Source organism: Bombus pyrosoma, linkage group LG6 (assembly GCF_014825855.1).
Source record: "Bombus pyrosoma isolate SC7728 linkage group LG6, ASM1482585v1, whole genome shotgun sequence".
NCBI classification, from domain to species: domain Eukaryota; kingdom Metazoa; phylum Arthropoda; class Insecta; order Hymenoptera; family Apidae; genus Bombus; species Bombus pyrosoma.
This window is the reverse complement of record NC_057775.1, coordinates 10,193,645-10,220,916: the sequence shown is the minus strand read 5'-3', so window position 1 is coordinate 10,220,916 and position 27,272 is coordinate 10,193,645. Positions and strand designations below refer to the sequence as shown.

The 27,272-nt window shown below is 31.0% G+C and overlaps 4 protein-coding genes and 2 long non-coding RNA genes across 10 annotated transcripts in view; 2 read left to right on the top strand and 4 right to left on the bottom strand.

The window, feature by feature from the left end:
* Nucleotides 1–6,884, bottom strand: part of LOC122568366 — a 133,689-nt gene extending 126,805 nt beyond the window's left edge. The window contains exon 1 of the mRNA XM_043728025.1: nucleotides 6,474–6,884. Coding sequence (XP_043583960.1) covers nucleotides 6,474–6,563 — 90 coding nt within the window. The 5' untranslated portion in view covers nucleotides 6,564–6,884. The remainder of the gene's footprint in view (nucleotides 1–6,473) is intronic.
* A 2,934-nt stretch (nucleotides 6,885–9,818) lies between these two features.
* LOC122568381 lies at nucleotides 9,819–13,126 on the bottom strand. The gene is made up of 3 exons (XR_006317078.1): nucleotides 12,990–13,126; nucleotides 11,477–12,326; nucleotides 9,819–10,951 (listed from the first exon to the last, which is right to left on the bottom strand). It is a non-coding gene; the product is annotated as an uncharacterized LOC122568381 (long non-coding RNA).
* On the top strand, nucleotides 13,000–20,194 carry LOC122568364 (transport and Golgi organization protein 1-like). Of its 5 annotated transcripts, none has more exons than XM_043728015.1 (18): nucleotides 13,000–13,299; nucleotides 13,393–13,526; nucleotides 13,804–15,280; nucleotides 15,416–15,580; nucleotides 15,676–15,752; nucleotides 15,837–15,974; nucleotides 16,129–16,245; nucleotides 16,311–16,388; nucleotides 16,462–16,686; nucleotides 16,923–17,090; nucleotides 17,158–17,380; nucleotides 17,452–17,590; nucleotides 17,688–17,777; nucleotides 17,857–17,953; nucleotides 18,044–18,167; nucleotides 18,537–19,046; nucleotides 19,181–19,250; nucleotides 19,643–20,194. In XM_043728015.1, the coding sequence occupies exons 1-17, from the start codon at nucleotides 13,140–13,142 to the stop codon at nucleotides 19,243–19,245; spliced, it is 3,987 nt and encodes a 1,328-aa protein (XP_043583950.1). In that variant the 5' UTR covers nucleotides 13,000–13,139; the 3' UTR covers nucleotides 19,246–19,250; nucleotides 19,643–20,194. The 5 variants fall into 5 exon arrangements, with proteins under 5 accessions (XP_043583950.1, XP_043583949.1, XP_043583947.1 ...); XM_043728014.1 differs by having other exon boundaries at nucleotides 13,804–15,310; XM_043728012.1 differs by having other exon boundaries at nucleotides 13,804–15,580.
* A 69-nt stretch (nucleotides 20,195–20,263) lies between these two features.
* LOC122568373 (syntaxin-5) lies at nucleotides 20,264–22,395 on the bottom strand. Its single transcript, XM_043728052.1, has 5 exons — nucleotides 22,107–22,395; nucleotides 21,434–21,690; nucleotides 21,179–21,370; nucleotides 20,967–21,088; nucleotides 20,264–20,725 (listed from the first exon to the last, which is right to left on the bottom strand). The coding sequence occupies exons 1-5, from the start codon at nucleotides 22,303–22,305 to the stop codon at nucleotides 20,566–20,568; spliced, it is 930 nt and encodes a 309-aa protein (XP_043583987.1). The 5' UTR covers nucleotides 22,306–22,395; the 3' UTR covers nucleotides 20,264–20,565.
* A 103-nt stretch (nucleotides 22,396–22,498) lies between these two features.
* Nucleotides 22,499–24,521, top strand: LOC122568384. Its single transcript, XR_006317081.1, has 2 exons — nucleotides 22,499–22,633; nucleotides 23,217–24,521. It is a non-coding gene; the product is annotated as an uncharacterized LOC122568384 (long non-coding RNA).
* LOC122568378 (icarapin-like) overlaps nucleotides 23,576–27,272 on the bottom strand; it is a 55,661-nt gene continuing 51,964 nt past the window's right edge. The window contains exons 3-4 of the mRNA XM_043728059.1: nucleotides 26,692–26,807; nucleotides 23,576–25,084 (exon numbers count right to left, since the gene is read on the bottom strand). Coding sequence (XP_043583994.1) covers nucleotides 24,785–25,084; nucleotides 26,692–26,807 — 416 coding nt within the window. The 3' untranslated portion in view covers nucleotides 23,576–24,784. The remainder of the gene's footprint in view (nucleotides 25,085–26,691; nucleotides 26,808–27,272) is intronic.

The following is a 27,272-nucleotide window of genomic DNA, read 5'->3' as shown; positions in this document are numbered from 1 at the left end:
AATTATTTTTGCGATTGAAAAATGTTGAATTAAACAATATAATTTTCTACGAAACATATTTTCTACGAGACATAGGCAAATTGTAATTGAGATGAAAATAAGATTATAGTAAACAATAAGTCATTTCGGCCAATTTGCTATTTTTATTTTAAAAGCAACCTAATTTTATGTTAAGGTCAAATAAATTATTTTGCAATAATTTTTCATTGTAGTTAACGATTTTTATCGAAATAACGAATAATCCAGAGCGTTAAACACTGTGTTTCAGTTATGAACAATGAATCCAGATTCTACAACGTAATAGCATACGCTTTCAAAATTCTTTTCGTTTCAATGACTTTAGTTGAATAATAAATGTATAATAAGCTCGTTTGCACGAGACAACTTTTACTTCTGGCACAATTAAACAAAATAGGATCAGATATTATTCTCCCGGTTTATTAGTTTATATAAAAGCAAGACATATTAGTATTACCATTAATTACATATTTGAAAAATTGTAGAAGGAAGAAGAAGCATTTAGCAGTGATTTGAAGGTTTCAAGTAATCTCGGCCAGATTTCCTTTAGGCAGTACAAAGGGATGCAATTTCAAGTTAAAAATAAAAAGGCAATCAATAAGAAAAGGAGATTGGCTATGAAAATTGGCTATGTGATGCACGTGCTCGTTGGAGAATCATATTCTTCGGTAGCATCGCACTTTATTGAGACATGTACCGAAAATTCTATTTAGATAAAGCCAACGACAAGTACCGCGAGGCTTTATTCGCTCACCCTTTCGGATGGAACTTCCTGTGAGCTGCAAATCGATAAAAAGGGGAATAGAACAACGCGACACTGTTTCGTCGGGCACAGACATAGGCACAGGATTTTTAAATCCACGACAAGGAAAATGGAACAGCTCCGGAATAGAGATTTCTTTAACAGCGTAGCTAGAATAGAACGAAACAAAAGCAGCGTTGTAGCAACATTGAAACAGGTGTTACAGATCTTTCGATTTCGTTTCTGCTCCTTATCCGGGGGGTAACTTTCCAAGATTGAATCTTAAACTTTTTTCAAATAAAACTTGAATTCAAGCAATTTAGCTGGAAATTTATCTAATCTGATTTCGAATAATGGATACTTAATACGTTCAATGACGATATCGATAAAATCTATAACATCATTTTAGTTTTAATATTTCTCAACAATCTAACGTCGCGCGTCCGAGTTACATTTTTGACTAAAATCAAGTAAACGACAATTTTCTTTGATTCTTTTCGTCACAGAAGATAGAACAGGAATCGTTAGAAATCCTGTCGCATTGGATGTGTTGAAGAAATGTCACAAAATGCTGATTGCTAGTATATATCTTTTCTAATGAGAGAAATTGCAAACTGATTGTTACAAATTCGAAAGAAACGTTATTAGAAAGAATAAAAATAGCCAATTTGGATAAGGAAGTCCGATCAGAAGGAGAAATCCTTTGGAACTCGTTAAATTAACAGTGGAAGTTTCTGTGCTAAGTAATATATAAGTGAAATAAAAGAATATAAAAATCCATTTGTATATTTCCATGTGAATTATAGTAATACAGTAACTTTATTCTAGTAACTAGTAATAGTTACAATAAAAAAGAGGCTGCATTTTAGGTATTTCAATAAAATTCAAAATAAAAGAACTTTGACTACTCAGAAAACTCGATTACGTTGTAAATACCTATAATATATGTATAAAATTGTTGCTTCTTCTTTTTCCTTTAAATGTTACAATCGTGCACATTTTTATACATAACTGTGAAATAGCATGTATTAGTGTCCCAGATAGTGTAAAGGGAACAAGGTTACAAAATATTTTCGAGCATATTTTAATTTACGATCAGGTGGCAAATAACGAATCTACGAAAACAAACGGCTTACAAAATTAGATGAGAAACGGATCGTTTTTTGTAGAAATTATATTCGTGCGTCACGTTGATACAAATGAAAAGGAAGAGATGTTCCGTGATTTCAGGATTTTCAGGTCAATTCGCTGAATCATTGTCTGGCAAACAATCCAGTAAATTTATGTTAATTTAGTTTATTCGTGAATTTACTTCGTGTTCTAAATACCTATGTTTCCAACGTGTTTCAGGAAAGTTTTAAATACTACGTTTAACGTAATCGTTTAATAATCATGATTTTATTTTACAATTTAGTATGTAATTTTTCCTGAGTTTAATTTTCATTACGACAAAGATAATAAAACCTAGTATTTAGACATTGAAAATGGATATTAAAAGTTAATTAAAAAATTTGAATTTAAATTAAAAAATAAAGTTTTCAAAAGTCTATTAAAAATATCAATAGATTAACAAAAGCGAATAAAAGATTGCCAGAAGATTAACAAACAAATTGCCTATACGAGAAATATGCGCATCGTATCGAACAGAATGATTTTTCACGTAGGATGATTCTTTTCTCACAAAAGCTATACGAGAATAAACCAATGTTTGCTGATTTTTAATCGGAGAATAAACTGTTAAATGCCTGCAAGTTAGTTTCTCTATCGCAAAATATCGAAACAGCTTTATCTTCGTTTTAACTGAGGCCATGAAGTTTTTTGTGGAATAAATGTAATAAAGACTGAAATCAATTTTTATTGACATTTAAAAAATACCTTGAAAATGCGTGAAAAAATAGATAATCTATCTTCAATATGTAATAATATCGAATATTGTTTCAAAATCTTTCTATTATTTAATAGTACGTATATCTCTGACGATAAGTATACTCGTATCATTAATATTTGATTGATCCTTTCTCTTATTCTTTTTGGGGCTATGAAGAGAGAAAATGAAGTTTTATTAAAAAAGAAGAAAGAAGATAATTTGAACAAACTGTTACATAATTAGATTCTTCTGACAAACGTCCCGTTAATGGGACAACGTGCATAGGTTATTATATAAATAGAAAGATACAAGGAAGTATTTATTGATCGATATAATGAAAAATAAAGGGGGCAGAAGAACGTGTGTGAACGAACCATAAAGGCGCCCTTATTATGTAGTTTAGTTTATTTAAACAAAGGATCTTCCAGCTTGCCTGATTTTAATTTAAAAGATTAATGTAAAAGAACAAAAAATCCCATTTTTTCGATTTATTTCCATTGAAACAAAATTAATTAAAAATTTAGCTCTTGAAATTAAATTAAGAGTTACAATAGAGGTGGTTTCCTATTTTATCCCATTAAAACGAACAAAACCTTGTAAAGCGTACACAAAGTAATTTCCATATTAAGGAATATATTAAACTCGTAAATTCGTGATACAAGTTTAATTATTAACTACAACGTAATTATTCCTCTTGAAAAACTGATTTAATCCGCAGAAAACGAAGAATCCAAGTATGTATATAATTTAATGAAAGTTCAATCGACTATAGCAATAGCGCAACAAAATGTCAACCGTGAACAACAATCACCTCAAAATAATTCGTTTATAGCAACCCTTCGAGCTATCTGACCGAGTGTTCAAAGGACGGGCACGTATTCTGCTCAACAGTGCGTAATCAACTTTTTTGCAAACTCCTAAAAACGCATTTACGCTTACGATGCATTTTGCATGCACTTCTGTGCATAAATTGTTGCTCGTTCCAAATTATTTTTCGGCTCTCACGTCAAAACGACAGTAGTTTTCATTTTTACAAAGAGATTCAAATCTTCTTTCATTATAAACTAACTCGAAGTATATTCGCTATTCGTACTACGATATTTCAACATAAAACGGCTATATCGTATTGTATATTTATTTGTATTGTATAATGAATACGAACTATTGAATGACGTAATGTTTTAGTTTAAAATAGAATTAATACATCATTCTTTGACGTGTCAGTTTTGCAATGTTATACGTACAAAAAAATGGTAGCACTGTAACTAACGAACTGAATAATCTAACTATGAAAATAAGTAAGTATAGGGTTTACATGATTGAAAAACAATGTTATTAATATAATATTATATTTATAATATTAATATAATCCTTCAAATGAATTCGGGCATGCTACTGAATAATCTTCGTTCTTCCGCATTGGAAAATTATCAAGGAAAAATTAATAACAAAGAGTTATCAACTGTTAGATGAAGTTAAAATAGAGGGGAACAGATGGGGAATGTGATATCCAGTATAGAATTCCAAGGTTAAAAGAATTGTTACCATTGATAGAAAAATGGAAGGGAAGTAGAAACTTCTGGCTAATTTTATACTTCTCATTATTTTGTAGAAATAAATAGTATGTTACGCGTTAAAGTAAACTAAATTGTAAAACAAAATTCTAGTGTTTTTATTAATTATAAATGAATGAAATCACAGAATAGAGTAAATTTTTAATTAATGATAAAGAATTATAGCACGTTCAAGTATTGAATATATAAAATCAGGAGAATACGATAAATTTATAATGCTGAAATAAAAATTGGATATTTTCGTTGTAACTACCTTGCTCATTGGCGAGTTGTAATTTAATTACTTCGAACGATCTTGTCATTTTAATAATTGAAAATTGAAATGCTCGGAACGTCTAAATACGATATTGATGAAAACGAGAGAAGCTATACGAGAGATGCGGCTCATCTGCAAGTGGCATCGATTTCATTTTATAATAACGTGCAATGACCATGCTCATTTCATTGTTATATTCATGGCTGAAGTTATCTGATTACCGTGTCATTTGATGAAACTTCCGACCCTCTCTATTTCTATCATCCGTCCATTGTCATGGTTTCGTCCAGTTGAACCGATAAGAGAAGACAAATCATACTTTAAATTACAAACATAATGATACCATCCAATAAAATGTATACACTTTATCTTCAATTCATAAAAGAATTGTAAAGAGATCTTTTAATAATATTTGTTCAACAAATCCTTGTTTCACAGAAAACAAAACATATTAATATTTTTCAATTCATATTTATCTCTATAATATATTGCTACAAAATATTTGTAGAATTTTTCAACAACTAACAAATTCTCCTTTATTAACGTTATTTAGAAGATTAGGTACTCTAGTGGTAATAAAAGTTACTACTTTAAAATATTATTCCTCGTTTAACGTAATTATAACTAGAAGATAAGTAATAATAAGTTGTTCTTTAAATATATGTAACTTTAAATTAACGTTAAATATACATGTACTAGTAAACAATGTAACACATTATACCTTGTATAATTAAGATTAAAAGGCAGACAATATGTTAATTCACTTTACCATTAGAATGAAGCGATTTTCTTATATTTCTTATTTATTGATAATTATTTTCCTATTGCTTCAATTCATAAATCTGATTTCTAAGGAACAGATGAATAATCATAAGCATATTCCGGTAAACCACCTATACTTCGCCTATAACTTGTAACAAAAAACAAAATCATGTTTAATATTAAACTAGTTAAGAACATTATAAGAAACATAAAACACGCGATCGGTACAGATTATGGAGTAATTCTTCGTATGCTTTGCTCATAGATCGTGAACTGTACGTCGAGCGTAAAAACATAATTCTATGATACATAATACGTAATACGCACAAACTGAATCGATATTCCGCATATGTCGTAAAATACAACAAATCCAGTAGTCAACGCGTAAAAAAATTAACGAACGTCAAACATTCGAATACTATCTATCAACCTTTTAACTCTGTCATAGATGAAGTGAATTATTTTTCCCATCAATTGAAATCATGGGTATAGAGAATATAAAAATATGTTTCCATTTCTGCAGAGTTATATATATACTGCTACATACATATGTGCATAAACAACCTTGGAAAACAAACAATTCCATTCCATTAAATGTCAATTTAATAAAACATATCGAATATATTCGGCGATAGAAACCACAACATTAACCTCTTTAAAGAGGTAAACGGTTGAACACAAAAAAAGTAAATTAATTTTACTAAAATAAGCATATGTGTATCTATTAAATACTTGCTTTGTCTCAAGCTTTCTGTTTTTTAATTTCCGCTCATGAAAAGATTATAACTTTCCAAAAAAACGTATATATAGATATGTATATCGCACGACGATGTATCGCGAACGAATCGAATGTCAACAAATATGGCAGACGATGAGAGAGAGAAGTCGCTCGGATCTATCCCGCAAATGCAGTCTATACACAATGAAGCTAGGCAATCGAGGCAATCGAAGACGTTCATCGAACCCGGAGGCATTGTCGCGCACGCGAATCGAACCAGTGTTATGTATATAGACGGTAACTAAGGTATATACGTGTGCACAAGTATGTGTACGTGTATATAGTACTGATACAACATGTTATGTGAGTATGCATCAACACGATGTGCCGAAACACAACTTTCCCCTGCTTTGTCTGTAATCACACTAGCTAGAGGATAGAGAAAAGGAGATTTGGAGTGGCGGTGGCCGCGCGTCTTTTCGGTTGAGGAACGTGATACGTCGTGCGTGCTCGTGCGTATTCGTACTGCGACTCACCGGGTAGGGAGAGAACTCGTCGTGTAGGACCACCCAGCGACGAGCGTCGTGTCGGCCCCCAAAAGACAAGCACGTGGAGTACGGTATCATGGTGACGGCGGCGACAAGAAGGGGGCGTACGATCCGCTCGAACCTTGTCACCGAGGACGTCGTTACGAATTGTCGTCCGCGTCGTGACCGCCGTTGTCGACACGTTGTATTTTTTTTTTTTTTTTATTACCACGTCTTTTCGAGCCGAGCACGTTTGACGTTTAGCGGCGTTGGTAGAACGCGCCTCGCGCCGCACCACCGAACAACCGAACGGGTTAGAGAAGCCCACGATGGAAAACAAGAGGCGACCGGCTAGCCCGAAGGACCACGAGACTCGAGCGTAGCTAGGGAATCACGACAGCTGATTGGTCGACGGGAGTACCACCGCCGTCTGCCGACCATTGCGCGCAACCGCATCCGAGAGATCAATGAGACTCGAGCCGAAGAAGACACTCACCTAGAAGTACCCGAACACTCACGAGCGCGTGCGAGGTTCACCGAAGACAGGGCTGCCTAAGAATCGGGTCGCGGTGCCGCATATAGTCGATACGGAGCGACGTTTTACGTTTGACAATTGACAATTTTCTTCCTCGATAGCTTCTCTTCGAGAGATAAATCGTCTGACATTTTCTACTCTCTAACGCACACCGTATATATAATATAAACATATGGGCATATGTGCTCCACATATTTTTCAGTGTTCATTGCTACTGACGGTGTTGAGATTGGTATGACTGTGATTACTCGTCGATTATGTCATTTTCTGTTTAACGATTGTAACATTTAATTCGGTGGTCGATGAACGTTCAACCTCGCTACGCTCATTCAGTTATTTTCATCCAAATTATATTTTTCTAATGTTAAAATATTTCTTCACAGTTTGGAAGAAATATGAAAAACGTCTTATTGATTTTTCGTTTCAATTGTATGTTAAACATCTTCTTAAAACATTGTAAATTCTTTTTGTCTTCTAAAATGAGTGCTAGATTGAAATATAAAAATTCGAGGATTATGATAGGATTAATCGACCGATGTTTAGCGAGCAAAAATCCACTTTTATAGTTGCAAAAGTAGTCGCAATTCGATGGAAGGAATAATAATAGATATAGTCCTTATTCCGGGAAGTAAACAACAATAAAATACGTTTATGTTTGTGCCTATACACTTTAGGATACGTTATACATCGTTGCATCCTTCGTAGAACTGAATTGCGTTTTCCGTAATGATTGCATTTATGAAGTTGACTTTAGCGTACGTCACGCAGAAATGTACGTGCAGGTGGCAAGAAGCTGCCTGGTTTAAATTTAGCAATATCGCGTGCAACTGATGCATTTTCGCAGGGTTAATTGATTTGACCTGAAGGAATCGTCAGTGCTGTCAGTAAAATATCAAACGCACGCGCGTTTATAAATATTACACATAATGTTTTGTACTATGAATATTATAATGCTTCTGAAAAAGTTAAATTCCATTTTTTAATCTATTTAGTAGATTAATTATTTTTATTCTTATCTACTAAATGTAACTGATTCCTTTCATATATTTTCATTTTGTTTAAATACTCAAAAAAATCAGTCACTATCAAAGATTTGTCATTTGATAGAATAGCTACATGTTTGTTACGCGTTATTTTTAACTAATATCTGTACGATAAAAGCTGATTATGTATGAACAAGCGAGGTTAGGGGATGCGTGCACCACTTGTAAACGTAATTCCCTGGCCGTTTGCATTACAGATCACCTCAAGGACGATGACGCACACTACTTCCTGAATAATACGGTCCGTGTTACGTCATTGATAAGACGTCACGTGTGCTTCGTGACACAGATGACGAAACACTGTAAAAGGGAGTAATTCAAATGATGGCGAAAAAGAAAGCTAGATGACGTAAAAATCAAAGAAAGAGGATGAAGAAAATGTCTTTCCGCTAAAAAAAAAAAGCAAAGAGGAAATAAATAAGATCTATATAATACATAAAATAAATAAAAATCTAATAAATATATAAAATGTAATAAACAGAACAATTTAGAAAGACAAAAAACAATGGAGAAATAAAAGAATAGACGGGATAGCGGTGGAGGATATGACGAAAAAAAATATGAAACGTTAAAAAAATGAATGCAAAAGAGAACAACGAAGGTAGAAATTAAAATAAAAGAAGCATAAAAGCAATGACAAAATGGAAGATATAAAAATCAGCAAACAGCAAGGATATGAAGTGAGACAATAGAGAGAAAAGAAGAAGAAAGAAACGTAGGGATGCTGAAAGACCAAAGTGAACGGAAATAAAGGAGATGGCAAAGCGAAAGAGAAACAAAGCCATAAATATAGTGTGTGAAAGGAGATGGTAAGTAAAAAGAATAGCAGACAGGAGTAAATGAGGGAAATAAATATAAAGAGAACAAGAGAGAAAAACAAGAAAAAGATGAGGGTTAATGAGACGAAAAATAAAATGAGTGAATAGGAAGGATCGGGGGAGGGGGGGAAAGGAGGAATGAATTTCATCATTTAATTTTAGCACGATCGCGTGCAGCCGATGGCTGCCGCAGGGGCATGTCATGGCCCAGGGAGTCGCTTGCAATATCGATCCTAACTTCACGCACCTGAAGCGCACCTCCTCTCCCATATGAAAGGAAGCTTGTTGCCGTTCCCGTTATTACAGCTTATCGCTTCGATCATTCTGATCATCACATTCTTTCTTTTATCCTTTAACACCTTTTATCCTAATAAATATCGTACGTTGTCTACATTTTGTGCAACAGACATTTGACAATAAATAGTAAACAAGCGATTATTGTATGAAATTATTCTCAGATTTGAACATCTGCTATTCTATATATATTGAACTGCATCGTCTCAAGTATCGTTGGTTTTAGTTTCTCCCATTTGCGAAGTACTCTTCCAATAAATTTAAGAGGCATCCTGAATTTAAGTTCGCGGCATTCTTATTGAAAAATTTCGCACGCCAGAAATAATGTCCTAGAAGATTATATGGCGTTCTCGCAATAGTTCTCATGAATTCTTCGGAGTTTGGGTTCGAAATATTTATCGAGCATAGAGAATAAATTTGAAAGAAAAAAGCACTTTTAATTTTATTAGATTCAATCAGCATTAAGTATATTTGTGTTGAACCGCGGTTGATTTTAATATTATCAATATTATAATATACTATAATATACAATATTATAATATATTATAATATACAATATTATAATATATTATAAAATGTAACATTAATAATATTATTATTACTTGGGAATCGAAATAATCGGAATCTTACTATCTGCAAGAATATGGAGAATATTAATGACAGAATTGCCGAGAATTTAATTCACAAAATTCAAAGGAAGTAATATTTATTTAATGCCCGTTATATTATATATCACATCAAAATCTTTTTAACGATTATGATTCTAAAATCGCGTTTATAATATTGACCTAATATTCGGCGTATTTTTAAAATAAATCTCTGTTTTGTAATGTTTAAACAAATTCTGTAGTCTTCTAATTACATGGTCATAAATATATGAATTTGCATTAAATATCTATGATCCAATTATTATAAGAGGAAAAAGGAAACTTGAAATTAGATTTAATTTCCGTCTTCATATTTAACGAAAGATATAACTTTGAGATTGTTTTAAATTGTTGTTGCTATTCTAGTTATCCATCGACAAATGAGCCGAGTTAATTTTAACACGAGGATTGCCTAATGTTTATGCACATGATAGATCGTATACGTTCAATAGAAACGTTCCTTTGGAGCCAGACGTATCGCGAACATTATTCAGTGTGCATAATACAAAGACTATGAAACGGGACTTCTTTTATCATAAATTATATTTGACGTTACATTCTACATAAATATTTAGTTACTTACGAACTTTATGGATCGATCACATAAGAAAAGTTACGTGTTCTTGTCATGTATTTTGTCTTTTATAGTACCGACAATTTCATTCATTATCTTTACGTACTTTAATTTTTACATCTTTTAATAAAGCTATCATTTCAGTGGAATTTCGCTACGAAATCAAACAACATGTTGAAATTAATTTTTGGAACGTAAATTCTATAATTAATAGTAGTATTTGTCATATTTCGTTTTCTATAATAAAGATTTATAATATAATATAATTTATATTTACATCATAAAATGTAAATATAAAACTACTCATGATTTCATCTCAATAAATCACTGATTTGAAAGTAGATTTTTGTACGTCTGGTGTGTTATGAATGACATATTTATTCTTCAATTAAAAATATAAAAACAGGATAAAAAGTCGAAAAAAACAATTGACTTACTTGAAGGAACGTCACGATATCTTCTGAAATAGTAACTCCGCCACGACGTGCGAGAACTTTCGAAGGAACTGCAATATCCAAAGCAAGTTTCGATAATTCCACCATAATGGTAGATGCTTCACTGATTCTCACCCGTTTTCTTTAAATTAAAAATATATGTATCACATGACTGAGTAAAAAAGAAGACATATGCAATATCAATTCCACTAAATATTTAAATATTTTTTCAGACAAATTTATTCATTTAGTCAAACATGCAATTTACGCGTCCGTCGAACTGTATGATGTTCTCGATCATGGTAAATAAACACGTTCGATAAGATCATAACCTCACTTTCACTTTTAGTTTTAACCATAGAAATCCCATAATTATGAACCATAGATAGTTCAATATGTACATTGTATATAGCAATTATGAGTGATATCCGATAATATGCTTTTTAAATAAAAATATATTGATTTATTAAATAAAATTCGATTGTAGCAACTTAGAAAGTGGTTAAAAATATATCTATAATATACAAAACATTTGAGATTATCACTATGAATGATAATTAATATTCAAAATATTTCGTGATATATATTTTGAATATCTTTTATATGACAAACATACGGAAAGTATAAAATCCAACAATTGCTTTTAAATATTTAACGCGATACATACCAACAATTTTCTAAATTCAAATGTCGATTGTATTTGACGAAAGTAAGTTACGTGTAACTACGATGAACATGTCCGTCACCACACTTTTGCCGCCGAAATTTTTCAAACTAATTTGCTAATACCAACTCCAAACAAAAACTATGAAATAACATGTCCAAATGAAGCATTCCAGCTTATTTCGATATTATCCTTTTCACACGTGGGCGTGTTATGCACTTACTGATCTTATGTCGATATTTTGTTTGTCAAGACTTGATCACCTTGGCCTCGATACATATTGTAAATTGTGCTTTATGACGATTAGATCAAAAACGAACTTGATTTATTGTTTTGCTTTAACGAATACAAGTAGTAAATTATATATTAGCTCATACATAAAGTTTGATATATTAGCAATAATTAGCATTGATAACGAATATGCACATGGTGAAAGATACTAACCTAGTATAATCTGACCTTGAGCCAACAAATTTTCATACAAATAGATACTATAATCATAGACGAAACATAGAATAGATCTGAGATGTGATGCTTTTTCTTACCCGACTTGGTTTTTTTGTTTTAAATTTCTTAACATTTTCATACCACATGCGATATTACCGGCTGGGTATAAAGTAAGATTACTACATAACCTAACTTTGGTAATTAAATGGTTATCATTTGATTTAGTACTTGGCGTACATACTTCTTATGCTAGAGTGGAACCGCCGATGAAGTGTTTCGTCGATAGTGGAACCAGAGTAAATCCCTTTCTTTTGCAGCACCTGGTTGCCTGGTGTAGCACTTGTAAAGCTCTGGGGGATAACTCTCGTTCCGGACGTGAGCATGAGCGCCTCTAATTTCCTCTATGCTGCTTAAACAAAGTCAATTATTTTAATAATTATGTATCGTAATAGTTAAATCATTATCATATACTATGATTTCACAATAACAATTCTTCGACATGAATGTTTACAGAATGAAACAGTTTTAAATAACTACAACCTATACCTATGACCATACCATTTCATTGTATTTCTTCTAGTATAATCTGGTATAATATTTACATTTTAAATCAATTTTGTTTCTTCTAATATGTCTAATATTAAAAAGTAGTATCGTTTGAAACTAGTGGTTTGGAGTTAACAATATTTATGTTGTTTTTATACAATTAATGAAATCTGAATCCCATAAAAAGAGAAATTTGATATACTGGTAAATATATCATACCCAAAATTGAAATGTCAAATGTAATAAATGCATATTGAATATTATCTTCGACTTTTTATATTGCGCATGTGCATTTTGAATTTCTGATTCAATGCGGATATAGTAATATGTGCGTTAGAAATCTTTATAATTTTGTTTCAGTTGGCATTATTTGTTCTTAATACATACGTATCTAATAGTATCCACTTATTATTTACATGCTTGTTAGATATAATATTTTCTATAACCTAAATCCACATATACATGTATATATATATATTTAAGATTTGAAAATACATGAATATATATGAAAATGGACCCATACTTTCTGTATTTTGTGTAGATTCAATTACCAATCCTGTGAAGTATAGTCAATGTTCGTCTCGAGCCAATATTAAATATTCCTTTCAACGAACGTCCATCTTATTACAGACTACTTCACGGATAAAATGTGCGTCCAAGGCTGTGTCATTATATGTTAGTAGTGATGTGGAACTGCAGTAGTACAAATATGACGGAAAGGAATTTGTTTATTAACGTATTATTTCTAGTTATTGCAATAATATTTAGTGCAATACCACAGTGTTCCTCAGTTTTATCAGACAAACGACTGTGTTATGATCCTGACTGTTCCGGTAATTGAAGCCATACTTTATCCTCAATACGTGTCTAATTTAAATTCTTTTTTTTTATTTCGTGTAAATTATTTAATGATGTATTTTCTATAGAGCCTGTTTCATTAGCTAGAACGACTATCAGATATACCCCAAACGAGGCGGGATTATTGTCGTGTAACATTAATGAAAAAGTCACAGTTTATAGTAAAGAAGCAGGGAAGAGAAATGACTTGTGGGGTGTAGAGGTAAATTTTATTAATTTCTATTTTTCCATCTAATTTTAGGTTTTCCGGTTTTCATTGTTCGTACTGGTATGTAAAATTATCTGGTATTAAGACAAATGTAGGAATTAAAAAAATTAAAATAGTATAATCTGAAATCTGGCCGAATTAAATACTAAGAATAATATAAAAATCTAAAGATTATATCATGCTTTTTCTGATTGTATAATCTTTTATTTTACTTTTCTTGTGGTAATTATTATATTTATACAAATAATTCGAAAGATTTTATTAATTTTAGATAAATGGTAGACATGGATATATACCAAAAACATTTTTAAAGGAATATAAAATTCTACATAAAAATTTAGAACATGAAGTATCAATTGATCCACTATTTAGTAATGTTTCATCTAATGAGAAACTTCAATCAAAGAAAAATAAAAATAAATCAGTGCTTGACAAAAAGGATATTAAAACTTCAAGTGAACAAATTGATAATTTGGATTTAAAGTCCTTGGAAGAACTGCCACAGAGTACAAATGGTATAAATCCATCTTATGAGATTATAGATGGAACTACAGTCCACTTAGATATCAATAAGCCTTCTGAACCAACTTTTATAAAAGAAGTTATTCAAACAACAGTAGTACCAAATGAACAAGATGCAGTTGATGAAATCTTAAATAATAATCTAGAGAACAAGGAGCATACCATTTCTGCTGAAGTTGATTTTAAAGACTTTGTGGCAAGTTCAGAAAAAATATTAGATTTACCAGAAATATCTGGTGTACAGAGTTCACCATTGAATATAAGTATAACCTCTGATAAAGTAGAATATACAATAGAGAATGTAGAAAATGAGTCAGTTATGAATGTGGAGAGTGATAAATTTTTAGATAAAGTTATTGATATCGATAGTCCACAAACATCTACATCTGATGGTCCTAAAGAGACATTAACTATTGAGGGAGAAGAAGCAGTTGAATTAAATAAAGAAGGTAATGTCAGTCCTAGTGAAGCAGATGTAAATAATAACACTACACCAGATATACAAAATGTAAGAACTATTGATCAAATTGAGAAAGTAGATATTCAACCTTTACAAAATGTTATGACAGATACAACCAATAAAACTCAATTAGATATACAAAATGCAGAAAGTTTTGATCAAATACAGACAAAAGATATCCAATCTTCACAGAATATTACAATAGTTACAACTAGTGACGCTAGATCAGATGCACAAAATACAGAAAATTCTGATAAAGTTGAAACAGAAAATATCCATACTTCAAGTGTTGAGATGATTGTGGTTAATGAGACTGAATCAGGTATACAAAATACAAAAAATTCTGGTAAAGTTGAAAAAGAAGATGCCAACTCCTCAGCAAACATTGAATTATTTTCACTTAGTAACATTAAATCAGATATACAAAATGCAGAAAATTCTGATCAAATTGAAACTAAAGATATCCAGGCTTCACAAAATGTTACAATAGTTACAACTAGTGACGCTAAATCAGATGTACAAAATACAGAGAATTCTGATCAAATTGAAGCTAAAGATATCCAGCCTTCACAAAATGTTACAATAGTTACAACTAGTGACACTAAATCAGATGTACAAAATGAAGAAAATTTTGATAAAGTTGATATAAAAAATATCCCATTATTAGAAAACATCATACCTCGTATAAAGGATACCCGATATTTAGGAAGTATTATGCAAATACAAACAGAACCAGATGATTCAAAAAAAGAAGAAGAAAGCAAAAGTATTGAAGATTTAAATGAACACGATACTAGTGAATATAAACCATTTTCATTTATTAAATCAAATATAAACAATGAAGTACTAGTAACGTTACCTACTCATAATATTGAAACTAAAGATATTCAATTTGATCTAGATATTGAAACAGAGGAAGGAGCTACATTAGATACTAAATTTAATTCAAATATTGAAGATACTGTTTCTGTAAGAGAAATAACAGATATCCAATATAATACAGATAATGAGGATGCTTTGCCTATAATAGAAGAAACATCTGAGAATATTTTTCATGAAGTACAAGGTACAGTATAAAAATTATTTTATTCTTGTGTATATTATTATGTAATATTATTAGCATTCATACATAATTATAATTAATGCGTTAATACCTTTTAGCTTCCGTTCCTGATGTTTGTACAGCCGATAGTATTGGATGTCCTTTAACAGACAATCAAAATAATTTTCCACATCACGTAAGTCATAATTATCTTAGAAATATTACAATTATAAATTGTAAGTCTTTTGTGTGTTATTTATTATTTAGTTAATTGTTATAGGAACAACCTTCTCAGGGCAGCGAGAATGCTATAATGAGTGGGATACAAATCGAAAGCAATTATTGGTTGGCATTAATGTATCTAAGTGTCACTGCCGCTGCAACGCTTATATTTTCTTTAGGGTACTACTGCATTGAGGTATTAAGTAAATACTTTTGAAGTATATGCTATATGTAGAAATATTTCACTATCCTAGTATTAATATTAAAAAATTATTTAAAATTGTATGAGCAAAAATGTATATGAATAAGGGAAACATGCATATGTAATTTTAATAATTTTATGTTTATAGAATATGAGGAGTGATAGACAACTGATAGTTAGAATCAACAAACTTGAAAAAGATTTACTTATTTCAGAAGCAGAATGTACAATGGTAAACGAAAATTTAAAAGCAACGAAGGAAAAGGTACCACAATTATATATTCATATTCTTTTTTTAGTGAATTTATACTATCATAAAACATATTGTAGTTAAGTCGCATGGAAGATGAATCATTCGGTTCTGACGAAATGGTGCTTTCTTTAAGGGCTGATTTAGAAGCCTCACAGGTAATATTTTGTAATATTTTCATTTAAATACGATATAGATATAATAATAAAAATAATGTAATATTTCTAATAGAATGCGAAAACAGAACTAGAAGATCAAGTAGCCATGTTGGAAAAAGACCTAGAAAGTGCTACTGAAGCAGGGTTAGAATTAGAAAAAATGTTGCGAGAAGTTCTCTCGGCAAATAATGAAGTTAATCCGTTAGCGCAGTCAGTAGAGGATCTACAAACTAGGTTGAATGCTCAGCAAGCTGCAAACGAATCTTTAACGAATGCTGTGAATCTTAAAACTCAAGAGGTGTGTATATTTAAATTAGGTGATAGATATTTTTATAAACAGAAGTATATATTTAATTGCATGTTCTACATATTTATTGCAGTTTGTATTTCATAAACTTGATGTTCATAATCATAGGCATTCCGTAACGTTCATATATTATCAAGGATACCGTTATAATTTATTGGAATATATACCTCGTATAATATATTTTATTTTATGCATATATGTAATCTTCAATATTAAATATTTTACAGAACGAATCTATATCAGCAGAACTTGTATTTGTTAAGAAAAAATATGAAGAGCTTGAGGTTGAACTAGCCAGGCTTACGGAAAATTTAAAACAAGAAATAAACAGCAAGAGTAATATCGAACAAACATTGAATGATAAGGTGCAACAATTAGAAATGGAAATCAAGGAAGTAAGTGTTAAACAAATATGAGATCAAAGGTACATGTAAGGTGTTTTATGTATATTTATTTTTGTAGATTTCTACTGAAAAGACAACCTTACAGAAGGAGTTGAAAGCTAAAGAAGTAGAAGCAAACGATCTTGTAGATGTTATTAATCGATTGAATTCTAACAACTTGGATTTGGACAAGTTGTATGATGTATCTCATATTAAAGTTGAAGCAACAGCATTGCTTGAGGAAAGAAACGAATTAAAAATACGATTGGCTGAAATTGAAGGAGCTCACAATTTATTAGAAGGTATATCTTGAAATATTATTTAAAATCACATACTTGGTGAAATATACTATATATAAATTTTTGAATTATAGAACATGTGAAGTTCGTTAAAGAGGAGGTAGCTACTTTAGGCGAACAATGCAAAGTAGCGGAAAAAGAAAAGAAAGATGCAGAAACACGACTTGAGGTGTTGACAAACTTTTTCGAGGAGAAAGAGGCACATCGCCAAAAGTATTACATGTTTATTTAAATTAATATAAATTCTTTTTCTCTTTAATTAATATTTATATTAAAAATAATATCAATTATTCTTATGCATTATCATTAGGGAAGAAGCTATTTGGTTACAACAGCAAGGAGAGGTTGTATCCACTGTAGAACGAATACAAACGATGCAAAATGAAATACAAAACTATAAGTGAGTGTTTATCGTTTAAACTAAGTCTGAAAACTCGTTCTATGGTTATTATAATATTGAATTTTTAAACTGCATTTAGACAACAAATAGAAGTGTTAAAACGTGAAATATTAGACCAAGAAAGAGAATACAAGAATCAAATTTCTGTTCTTGAAACAAAAGCACATGAGCAATGGGTATGAATGTTTTGATTATTTTGACTTGATTATCTTGACTTACTAAGTTGTGAAATTTGTTGTAATATTCTGATTAAATTTTATATTAAGGTCATAGCTCGTCAAGTTGAACGTCGTTTAGAGGAATCCAAGGTTGAAGCAGGTCAATTGCGTAATCGCCTTACACTAATAGAAAAAAATATTAATGATGTAGATTCCGAAGCGAAATTACATCGTAAGTATAGTCAAAAGAAGTTCCTTTTCTATTTTATGTTTACCAATTTCGTTTCAATGTTGTAATTGCTTTAAGTAGTAAATATTATTTTAATTTTGAGAAGCAATAGTATTTTAAAATGTATACTTGATTAGATTATTGTTGCTAATCTAACGCGATAAATTGGTATAAATTTTCTATTTAGCATTAGTAGAAGTTATAGACATAGACATTTGTTGCCTTAATTATTGAATACATTTAATCATCGAAATATATGAAATTATAATGAGACTTACCAAAAGTACTTTGGCCCATTTACCATTGGTGATATGGTACTACAGAGTGCTCTAATGTAGAAAATTGTATTTTTTTAACGTAATTTTCAAACAGGACTAGAAGCAAACGGCGAGACGACAACGTCGCCTCCATTATTCATAGGAGCAGAATCATCCAGCTCCCCCATAATGTTTTCTGGTTCTTCGGGTGTTCCACCGCCACCACCACCTTCCTATTTACATTCATTGTTTCCTCCGTACTTACCACCTCCGTTACCAAATACATCCGGAGTACCACCATACGAAGTTAGTCAACGACCACCACCACTTGGTGGTCGGTTATCTTCACCTCCGCCTATGCCTCTGCATCCACCTGCTCCTAATAGGTACGACAACGCAGGTTCTCCACCACCAATGTCTCCACACTTACTTCCACCTTTTAATCATAGATCACCCCCACCTCCTCCGTTTGCTAGTGACATTCATCCACCTCCTCCACCTCCTCCTGGTTCGATATTACCACCACCCCTTGGAACGCCGCATTCGTGGGGGGAAGAATCACTGCCGCCTCCACGCAGTTCTGGTTTTCATCCAGCACAACGAGAACGAGTTCGAAATCACAAAGGTTTGTGTATAAGATGACAAGCAACCGCAAGAACACGGCACCTTCATTAATGGTCGATTTCACTTTCATTGAAATGAGTTTTTCCATTTTATGTCATTATTATTTTTTCTCTTCTTTTTTGTTGTGCATGCAAGGACGCAAGCGATTCTCTAAAGTGAGACAATTTTGGAGTACTATGGAGGGAAATAATTGCAAATAAATGCAGTATGTCAAGTTGAACGAGATTGATTTTGTTTTGCTCCGCCAATGCAAAATACGCGTCAAATATCGAAATATGTGTAAAAATTAAATCACAAATTTCTTTCCTTTCATTATTATATGTGTTAAATGGATTCTTTACGTAGTAGTTTCATTATTTTCTTAATGACATTGTATTATGATATTATTGTTAAAATATAATTTACTTTGTTGGACATGGATTTGTGATTTGATTTTGATATCTTAATAATTACACTTACTTTCAAGTAGCAATATCCTTTTTTTCCTATATTTTTTATTCATGACTTGTACTTCTCATATTCTTCTTTCTATATCAACAATTAGAACGAATTAGTAGCAGATATAACATGTTATTAACAGTTTATTATTGTTTTCAGGTTCCTTACATTCTTCGGGAGAATCATTAGATAAATCACATCATAACAGCAAAGTTTGAGTCTTTTATTTTGTTATAAAATATCTTCGTATACGCGTTAAACTTGTCATTATATTGTGAGACATTTAAATATAAAAATATTTCAATAAACAAATAACAGTGATGCAGAATATATTAACGCTAATAGACCAACCAGCATTTACTACTTTATGAAATAGTAAATCATGCATTTTGATACAATATTTGTCAAATGTAATAAACACATTAGTTTGCTATGAGAAATACATCTATTAGCCATCACTGTTATATCAAAAAGGGGAAAGAAGCAAATTGTATATATATATTTAATTATTCTTTAGGGATGTATTGAAGTATAGAATGAATTGTAAAAATGTTTCTTTATATAATTATATATAAATCTTTGTTCAAGTCTAAAAAATTTACTATCTTCATAAATTTCTCAATCAAGAAATAAATTGTAATATGAATTTAGATTAAATACAATTGTTATATAAGATTTTAAAAAACTGAAATAAATTGTAATTTATTATTACGTTACATCTTATAATTTTTATGATTTCCATTTACTATTCGTGTATATACATATGTATATTTCTCAGAAATTGCCAAGCATTGAAAATTATACATTTATTATCCACAGTTTCCTTTTTACATTTTATGAACAACAATGTAGCCGTTGGTCTACATTGCTGGATCATTTAATAATTAATACTTACAGTATTCACAATCCAACAAAGAGGTCAAGGAATGCAATGATTATACTATAACTCTATAGCTAATGAGTCGTAATTTTATAAAAATTCGGCTTGTTCTTCGATCATCTTATATCACAAGTAATGGATATGGATGGTCAACTACACAGTTGCATAAAGAAATATGCATAATAATAATGTAACAATTATTTTATGCCAAAAATACTACAAAAAATATAAAGAAAAATATAAGAACCGCGAAGATCTTTATCATTAACCACCTGTTATTAGTTACGGATTGGAAATATCTTAAAATTTCTGCATGTGCAGCTTCTACATTTAATTCTGTATCTTCTATATTGCTATCTATCCTGAAAGTTTATTCAAAATTTACAATAACTCTAATAAATAATTGTAAATACAAAGAATTTATTAACATATTCCATATCCAAAAAGAAATAATAGTTACAATCAGATTAAAAATTCAAATGCAACAGATATTAAAAAAGGAATGCAACATTTGTGCTGGACTCCTAGCACTTAATTTGTTAACTATTAATAGAATAGGATATGAAACATATTAACACATACATATATCTAAAATATTGTTACCTTTCTACCATTTCTTCTTGTTCTTTAACCATGTGTGCTAATTGTTGGAAAATTCCTCCAAGTTCAACTATAGTTGATTCTATGTTTTGCATTGTTTCTGCTCTTGATTGAAGGTAAGCATCCTTATAATCAAACATTGATTAATTTTTTTCAGACATATTAGTTTCTTATCATTTTGTCATTTTATCATTTTCTTATATTATGTAGCTTACAGTGTCATCTTGTATCGCACGTTGCATTACTAGTTGCCCCATTGCTGGCTCCAGATCGATAGCCACAGAAGAAGGAGAATTTTCTTCTTGTAACAACAATGAACCTTGTTTTCCAGTTACACTTGGAGGTAACATGGTGGATACAGTTCCTTGAGTAAATTGTTGTCTTCTACTTTGTTCTTCTCTCATATTCTGTATATATTAGCAGAATTATTACTTAATTCTACATTTCTTTGTTTTCCTTCTCTTACATACCTCTGATCTCACTTCAAGTACACTTTTAAAATGATTTGACATGTTTGCTAGTTTTGATTGTAAGGCCATAACAATTGAAGATGAATGTGAAGCCATGTGATGACTTTGAGATGCACCATATTTTTCCCGTTGCTTTTTACTAAGTTCTTGTAGTTTTCCTATTTGATGATTCAAACTTTTTAAATCTGTTTTTATCATGTTTGTTAATTCTTCAATTTCCATTTGTCTGTCATTGAATATAGACTTCCTTTTTGCCACTGAAACAATTGATTTAATAAGTGTACTTTTATCAACATGTCTATACTTAATTATATGCTCGATATAATTTATTTGATATATAAATTTGATATATATAGAATCTTATTTACATGTATATAACACACATCATTATCTTTTTATCAAAGACTAAGATTTAGCTCAAGGAATAAAAATATAGAGGAATTCAATGTAAAAGATGTTTGTGAATCAAGTGTAAAAACATTATTTCAATCAAATAATCAATTGATATAGTTAATTAATAAAGATCAAACATCATCTACATTATAAAAATGTATGTAGTATGTTAATTATATGGTACTGTTCTTTACCTTACATCTTTATGTCACAGTATGTTATAAACATCTTATATTAAATTTAACAAGAATCTAGCATTAGATAGGCTTTGTAATCTTACCTAGAGCAAGTTTTTCTAACTTAGCATATGTGCTCGCTATATTTTTTCCAATGCTCTTAGCGTTCATCATGAAATTCGAGTAACTGTGTAATTGGCGTGCCCGACGAGGATTTTGCAGAACCGATGTCCGAGCCACGGTTCTGACTTCCATCGTTCGAACAGCTTTAACAAATTCATTAGTCCTGTCGCGCGACGACATTGTCGCGGCTGCAATATCCGTTTACTTTCCTCCGTTTTCGACACGTCCACATGACAGTGCAGCGACGCTCTAGGAGTGTAGCATTTGGTCTAAAGAGTTGGCAGCACGATTGTAGCACCATCTGTAGAGGGATAGAGAAGATAGTTAAAAGAGAATGGCTGAACTAGCAATGTGTATTGTAACCATTTTTGTACGTTCATGTATTAAATAAAATAGTTTTATACGCTACACGGCCTAACATGAATCCCCCTAATCGTGACACTACAGAGCTATGGGGATTCCTATGGGGATTTTTCCTCTTTTATTCTTGACAACGTCAGATGTCAAGGTGCGCATTTGATAAAATGGGATACTAGGATAAATGTCACTAACTTTGACGTTAGAGATGAGATTTAAACCTAAATTCTATTAACTTTAAGCATCATAGAAATATTCTTTGAATTGCTCTTAATATTTGTCAAATCTAAAAATTATTGAATAAAATTTTTTTTATTATATTTATATTTATTATATTTATTATTATTTATTATGTTATTTATATTATATTTATTATATTATTATTATCTTCATGCTTAGTAATACGTTTTAGTTAGCTTATTATTGTTTACGCAATGAAATTTGTTGAATGCAATAAAGATACGAATCAACTATGAATTAATAAATACAGGTACATTAATGAGATAGATCGTTAATTTAAAATTTTAAGCGCGTTTGTTTAAACCATGTTGTTTGATTTAGTTCAATTTGAAAGTAGATCAATTTCAAATTTTTAAACCATATTTATTATCGAACTATTTAACACGTATTAGTTCAATTTTTACAAAATTACGAGAATTTATTTTTTAAGGAAAAGAAAACTGCAATTTTTATTCCTATCTTCAAAATAATTTAAATTATATGGTTTATTACAGAAAATCTATCTTTATTTGAGTTAATACGATTTGAAAATTTTCAAGAAAGGAAAGTGAGTATTCGTTAATTATTTCGAACTGCATATTTTTAGTATGTATTTATTTGTTATGATATTTTATTTATTATTGCGTGATAAATAAGAAGAAACCATTCCTACTAATTTAGTATTGCAGTTACGTATAGATAATCTTCAAAATGATAATGGGATAACAATTTTGATGCGAAGCTTTTTTACTTCATTTTTTATATATCCTTTTATATCAATTTTTATTTCACGCATGATATCAAAAAGAATTATTTATCGCAGTATATAAGTCTGCTGAAATTTCATAGGGCAATTGAAATAAAGATACTAGTCTTATGCCAACAATATTTATTTTTTATGCAAACATTTACTTTCATTAAAAAATTATCTTCGCGCGAAACAACTCGTTACATTTTAAACTGTACCATTTCTGATCTCATAAAAAAATAGCTCCCATTTATCTTGATCCCTCTCCAGTCAAAGACTGGATAAGAAAGCAGCTATTCTGTATTTTTAAATCGCTCGGTATACTTACACGTAAATATATTTAAACATTCTTTCAAGGATTCATTAGCATAAGTAAAATACGGTTGATCATTACAAACGAATACACGTATAAAATTTCTGTTACATGCATGTATTCTTACTAAGAAGAGATTTTCCTGATTTCAAGGATAAGGAAGGGAATACAGAAGAAACATTCCAAAAGGGTATTGTTGACTCGTATCTTTTCATTTAAGCAGAAATTCAAAGAAAAGATGTTTTCGTTCTCTTTCAAAATGTCTTACTGTCGAATATTATGGATGATGTACAACCTGTAATATAGTCTCACTAATGCTGCTATTTCATAGGACTGCTATACGTAACTATAGTATAGTTTAATTTATGCGTTCATCTTCGAGAAAGCATACCTCTAAACGTTATAACAATCGGCTTCGTTACAGGTGACTCTCTTAAATATATAATGTACATAGTTATAGAAGAACATATAACATATATGTATATCATCTATATAACTCTACGATAGTCAACATTTTATTGCATCGCGATGGTTTACAATTTCTCGTACACGAATGTCGTCGTTGAATCCGAAAGAGTGTCGCGGACGGAAATCTTACGTTCTTTTACTATATATTTATGTTATCACTGCTATTTTACTGATTAAGTTATATACGTATAGTGTACCTAAGTACATAGCTATACTGTGTACAAATATAATTACGGCAATATACAGACACCATCTAAAAGTTTGAGATCACGTATCATCATAAAATTATACTTTAAACTTATTTAAGAAAATTATTTTCTTGTATAAATTTTTGATTACACGATGCATTCAGGAAGACGTTATATAAATATATGTTTTAAACATTGCGAACAATAATCTCAAATCATTCAATGATGGTATATGTATACATAAGATATATAATACGATATATAAACCAATTATTAAATTTTTGTAAAAATTGATAAAAAATAATGGAACGATCTTTCGGATTCAATAAATCCGACGCTATTCTTTTAGATTGTTTCTTGATTGTCTCAAGCAGTTAGAGTGTCCACTTGATTCTTCGGTATTTCGTTGTCGAATTCTTCCACGGTTTCCACGCTTCGTGATGGTGTGGTGCGGTCTACTTTGCTGGTGTCGGTACCAGTGGTCCCTCCGGTACCCGTAACTGTAGGAAGGGTGGTTACTTCGGCATCAGCCTCGTTTTCGGTCTGCAAGAGAGTTTCGTTCTGAGGCCTCACGTCAATAACACGGACGCGGATCAGCGTGCTGTATTCGTCGTCACCATCGGTGTAGGTTGTTTCGTTGATGGTTAACACGTGTCCGTTGATGATCTACAAGCAAATGATAGTGTTCTGTATTTTACAATAAACTTAATTTCAATTTAATTTCAAACACTTATATGGATATACAAAATTAAAGATTTACGATGAAATGTAATACGTATATCTACGTTAACAATGCAATGATACGTTTTACTTTTCTTTAAAGGATGACCAAAGTTTTCCTTATTAGTTCATTGTGTATTAAATGAATTTCCGTAAAATTAAAAACGATCATTTTGTAAGTTACTAATCATTATTTGACGAAGGTGCTTTTGCTGAAAAATAGATTTAAAATACAAATGAACGTTCCTCGAATTGTTACACAATTTTTTTTCTTCTATCGTATGATTACCCATTTTAAGCAAATTAAGAAAATCTTTAAGAAAGCTACGTCTAAAATATTAACATTCAATATTCCATGAACACTCGTCTATGTATCAAACTTTCAATTTTTTTACAATCTGTATCAACAATTTTCACTTTAATTTTAAATGTTTACACTTTCCATGAATGCGTCGCAATAAAAATTAAAGGCTGCGCATCAATCTAAGTGGCACGGCGGTTATTTCATCCCAGGAAGTGTAGCAACCTGATCAGCATTGATGTGCAGATTACGTTGCGCAATTTATTACGTAACTTGGAACAATGTATTGCGCGTATTCAGACAAATCGTACACGCTATATGCAAGTACATAAGCCGTACTCTTATGCAGTGCTATTAATTATATTTGAGTAATGCTAAAGTTGAACACTCTTGTTTCATTATTTCATCTTTCACAAGAGACAGGAGGCGGGATTACCGTGCTGTTCTAACGTATTTACTTTAAATTGAATGTTATAGAAGAGGATCGTTTCGTGGAAATATTTAAAGGCAATTACGGGATCGTCTTAAGTATCTGCAATGATATTACTCTTGATATTTCGATTAATGTTCCATTAACTCTTTCGCCTCTGCTGTTGGATCGTTAAACACAGCCAATAACAAAGTATCTTATGAGAGCAGTTAACAATTTTTAAAATTTACTTCTTATAACAAACGTAATTAAACTTGTCTTTTATCTTGGTAGAATATTCAATATATATATAAAGTTTTACCCGAGTATTGTATTTGTATTCGAATAAAAAGAACACAAGTTACCATTTTAATTAATTTTATAAATATTAATTTTCTAAATAAATCAGAAACGAATCATTGAAAAGCGGAGAGCGATGATAAAGCTAGGCAAAATAAGAGAAAATGAAATTACTATTAATCGTAGTTTCTCATTCGATGATATTTACTATTTCACCTTGGATTTTACGGACAATTTATATAACGTACGTTATCTCATCAACATGCAACTAAAATCACTATAATATACTTGCCGTTATTGTTCTCGTCGATAGACACAAAGACGGTAAGATTTGATGCTAATAAGATTCCTATTTTTAATGAACCGAATTACATACGTATTTCTGTGGAATACATTCAACGGGAATGTATCTTTTCACTGTACAAAGACTATGATATATAAAAGTAACAAAGGGTTCTAGCCGAAGGAATTTTGTCAACCGTGTGAATCGATTAGCTGAAAGAGGTAAATCGGAAATGAGCGTAATATTTACGCGTGACTGACCTTGGTGGTGGAGGTGGTGTTCGCTCCTTCAGGAATCTTGCTCCAATTCACAACCCCATCTCCGGGAATGCGTGACAAAATGCCAGCCATCTGATCTCTTATCCTCTTCATGTGGGCTGAAAGCATATTTGAGATTGATTATTAAACTGACAGGGAGTAAATAAATCATCCATTAAAAAAAATATAAATATATATATACTAGTAATAGTATTTGAATTCTACTATGCAGGAATTAATTGTAAATTAATGATGAGAAGGTGCACTTGCTTATGAAGTCAGTAGGTTATGGATTTTTAGATTATCTACTACATACGAGAATTTGTTAGTAGTATATCATGGTACAATATGCAATTTGTCGACGCGATTATTAATTTTAAATATCACTGCTTCGATTGATGACATTTCGAAGAAAGTTTATCTAACCAAGTCGTAATTCATAGATTAACCTTCCAGCTGTATATCGTGTCGTTTGCGACCAGTAATTTAAAGTTATTTCTCACTCTATTCGTATCTTTGTTTAGGTTTTGCTTTGCTTAAAGAAAGATAAGGCAACATTTAGGTAGCAATAAAAATTATTGGAT

Excerpts from the sequence above, each read along its gene's own strand:
- LOC122568364 (XM_043728012.1), top strand. The coding sequence starts at position 13,140 with ATGTTAGTAGTGATGTGGAACTGCAGTAGTACAAATATGACGGAAAGG. Across the intron at positions 13,300-13,392 it reads TTATGATCCTGACTGTTCCG|AGCCTGTTTCATTAGCTAGA; the intron begins GTAATTGAAGCC and ends TATTTTCTATAG. Across the intron at positions 16,389-16,461 it reads CTGATTTAGAAGCCTCACAG|AATGCGAAAACAGAACTAGA; the intron begins GTAATATTTTGT and ends TATTTCTAATAG.
- LOC122568373 (XM_043728052.1), bottom strand. The coding sequence starts at position 22,305 with ATGTCGTCGCGCGACAGGACTAATGAATTTGTTAAAGCTGTTCGAACG. Across the intron at positions 21,089-21,178 it reads GTGCGATACAAGATGACACT|GATGCTTACCTTCAATCAAG; the intron begins GTAAGCTACATA and ends TTTGATTATAAG. Across the intron at positions 20,726-20,966 it reads CAAGAAGAAATGGTAGAAAG|GATAGATAGCAATATAGAAG; the intron begins GTAACAATATTT and ends ATAAACTTTCAG.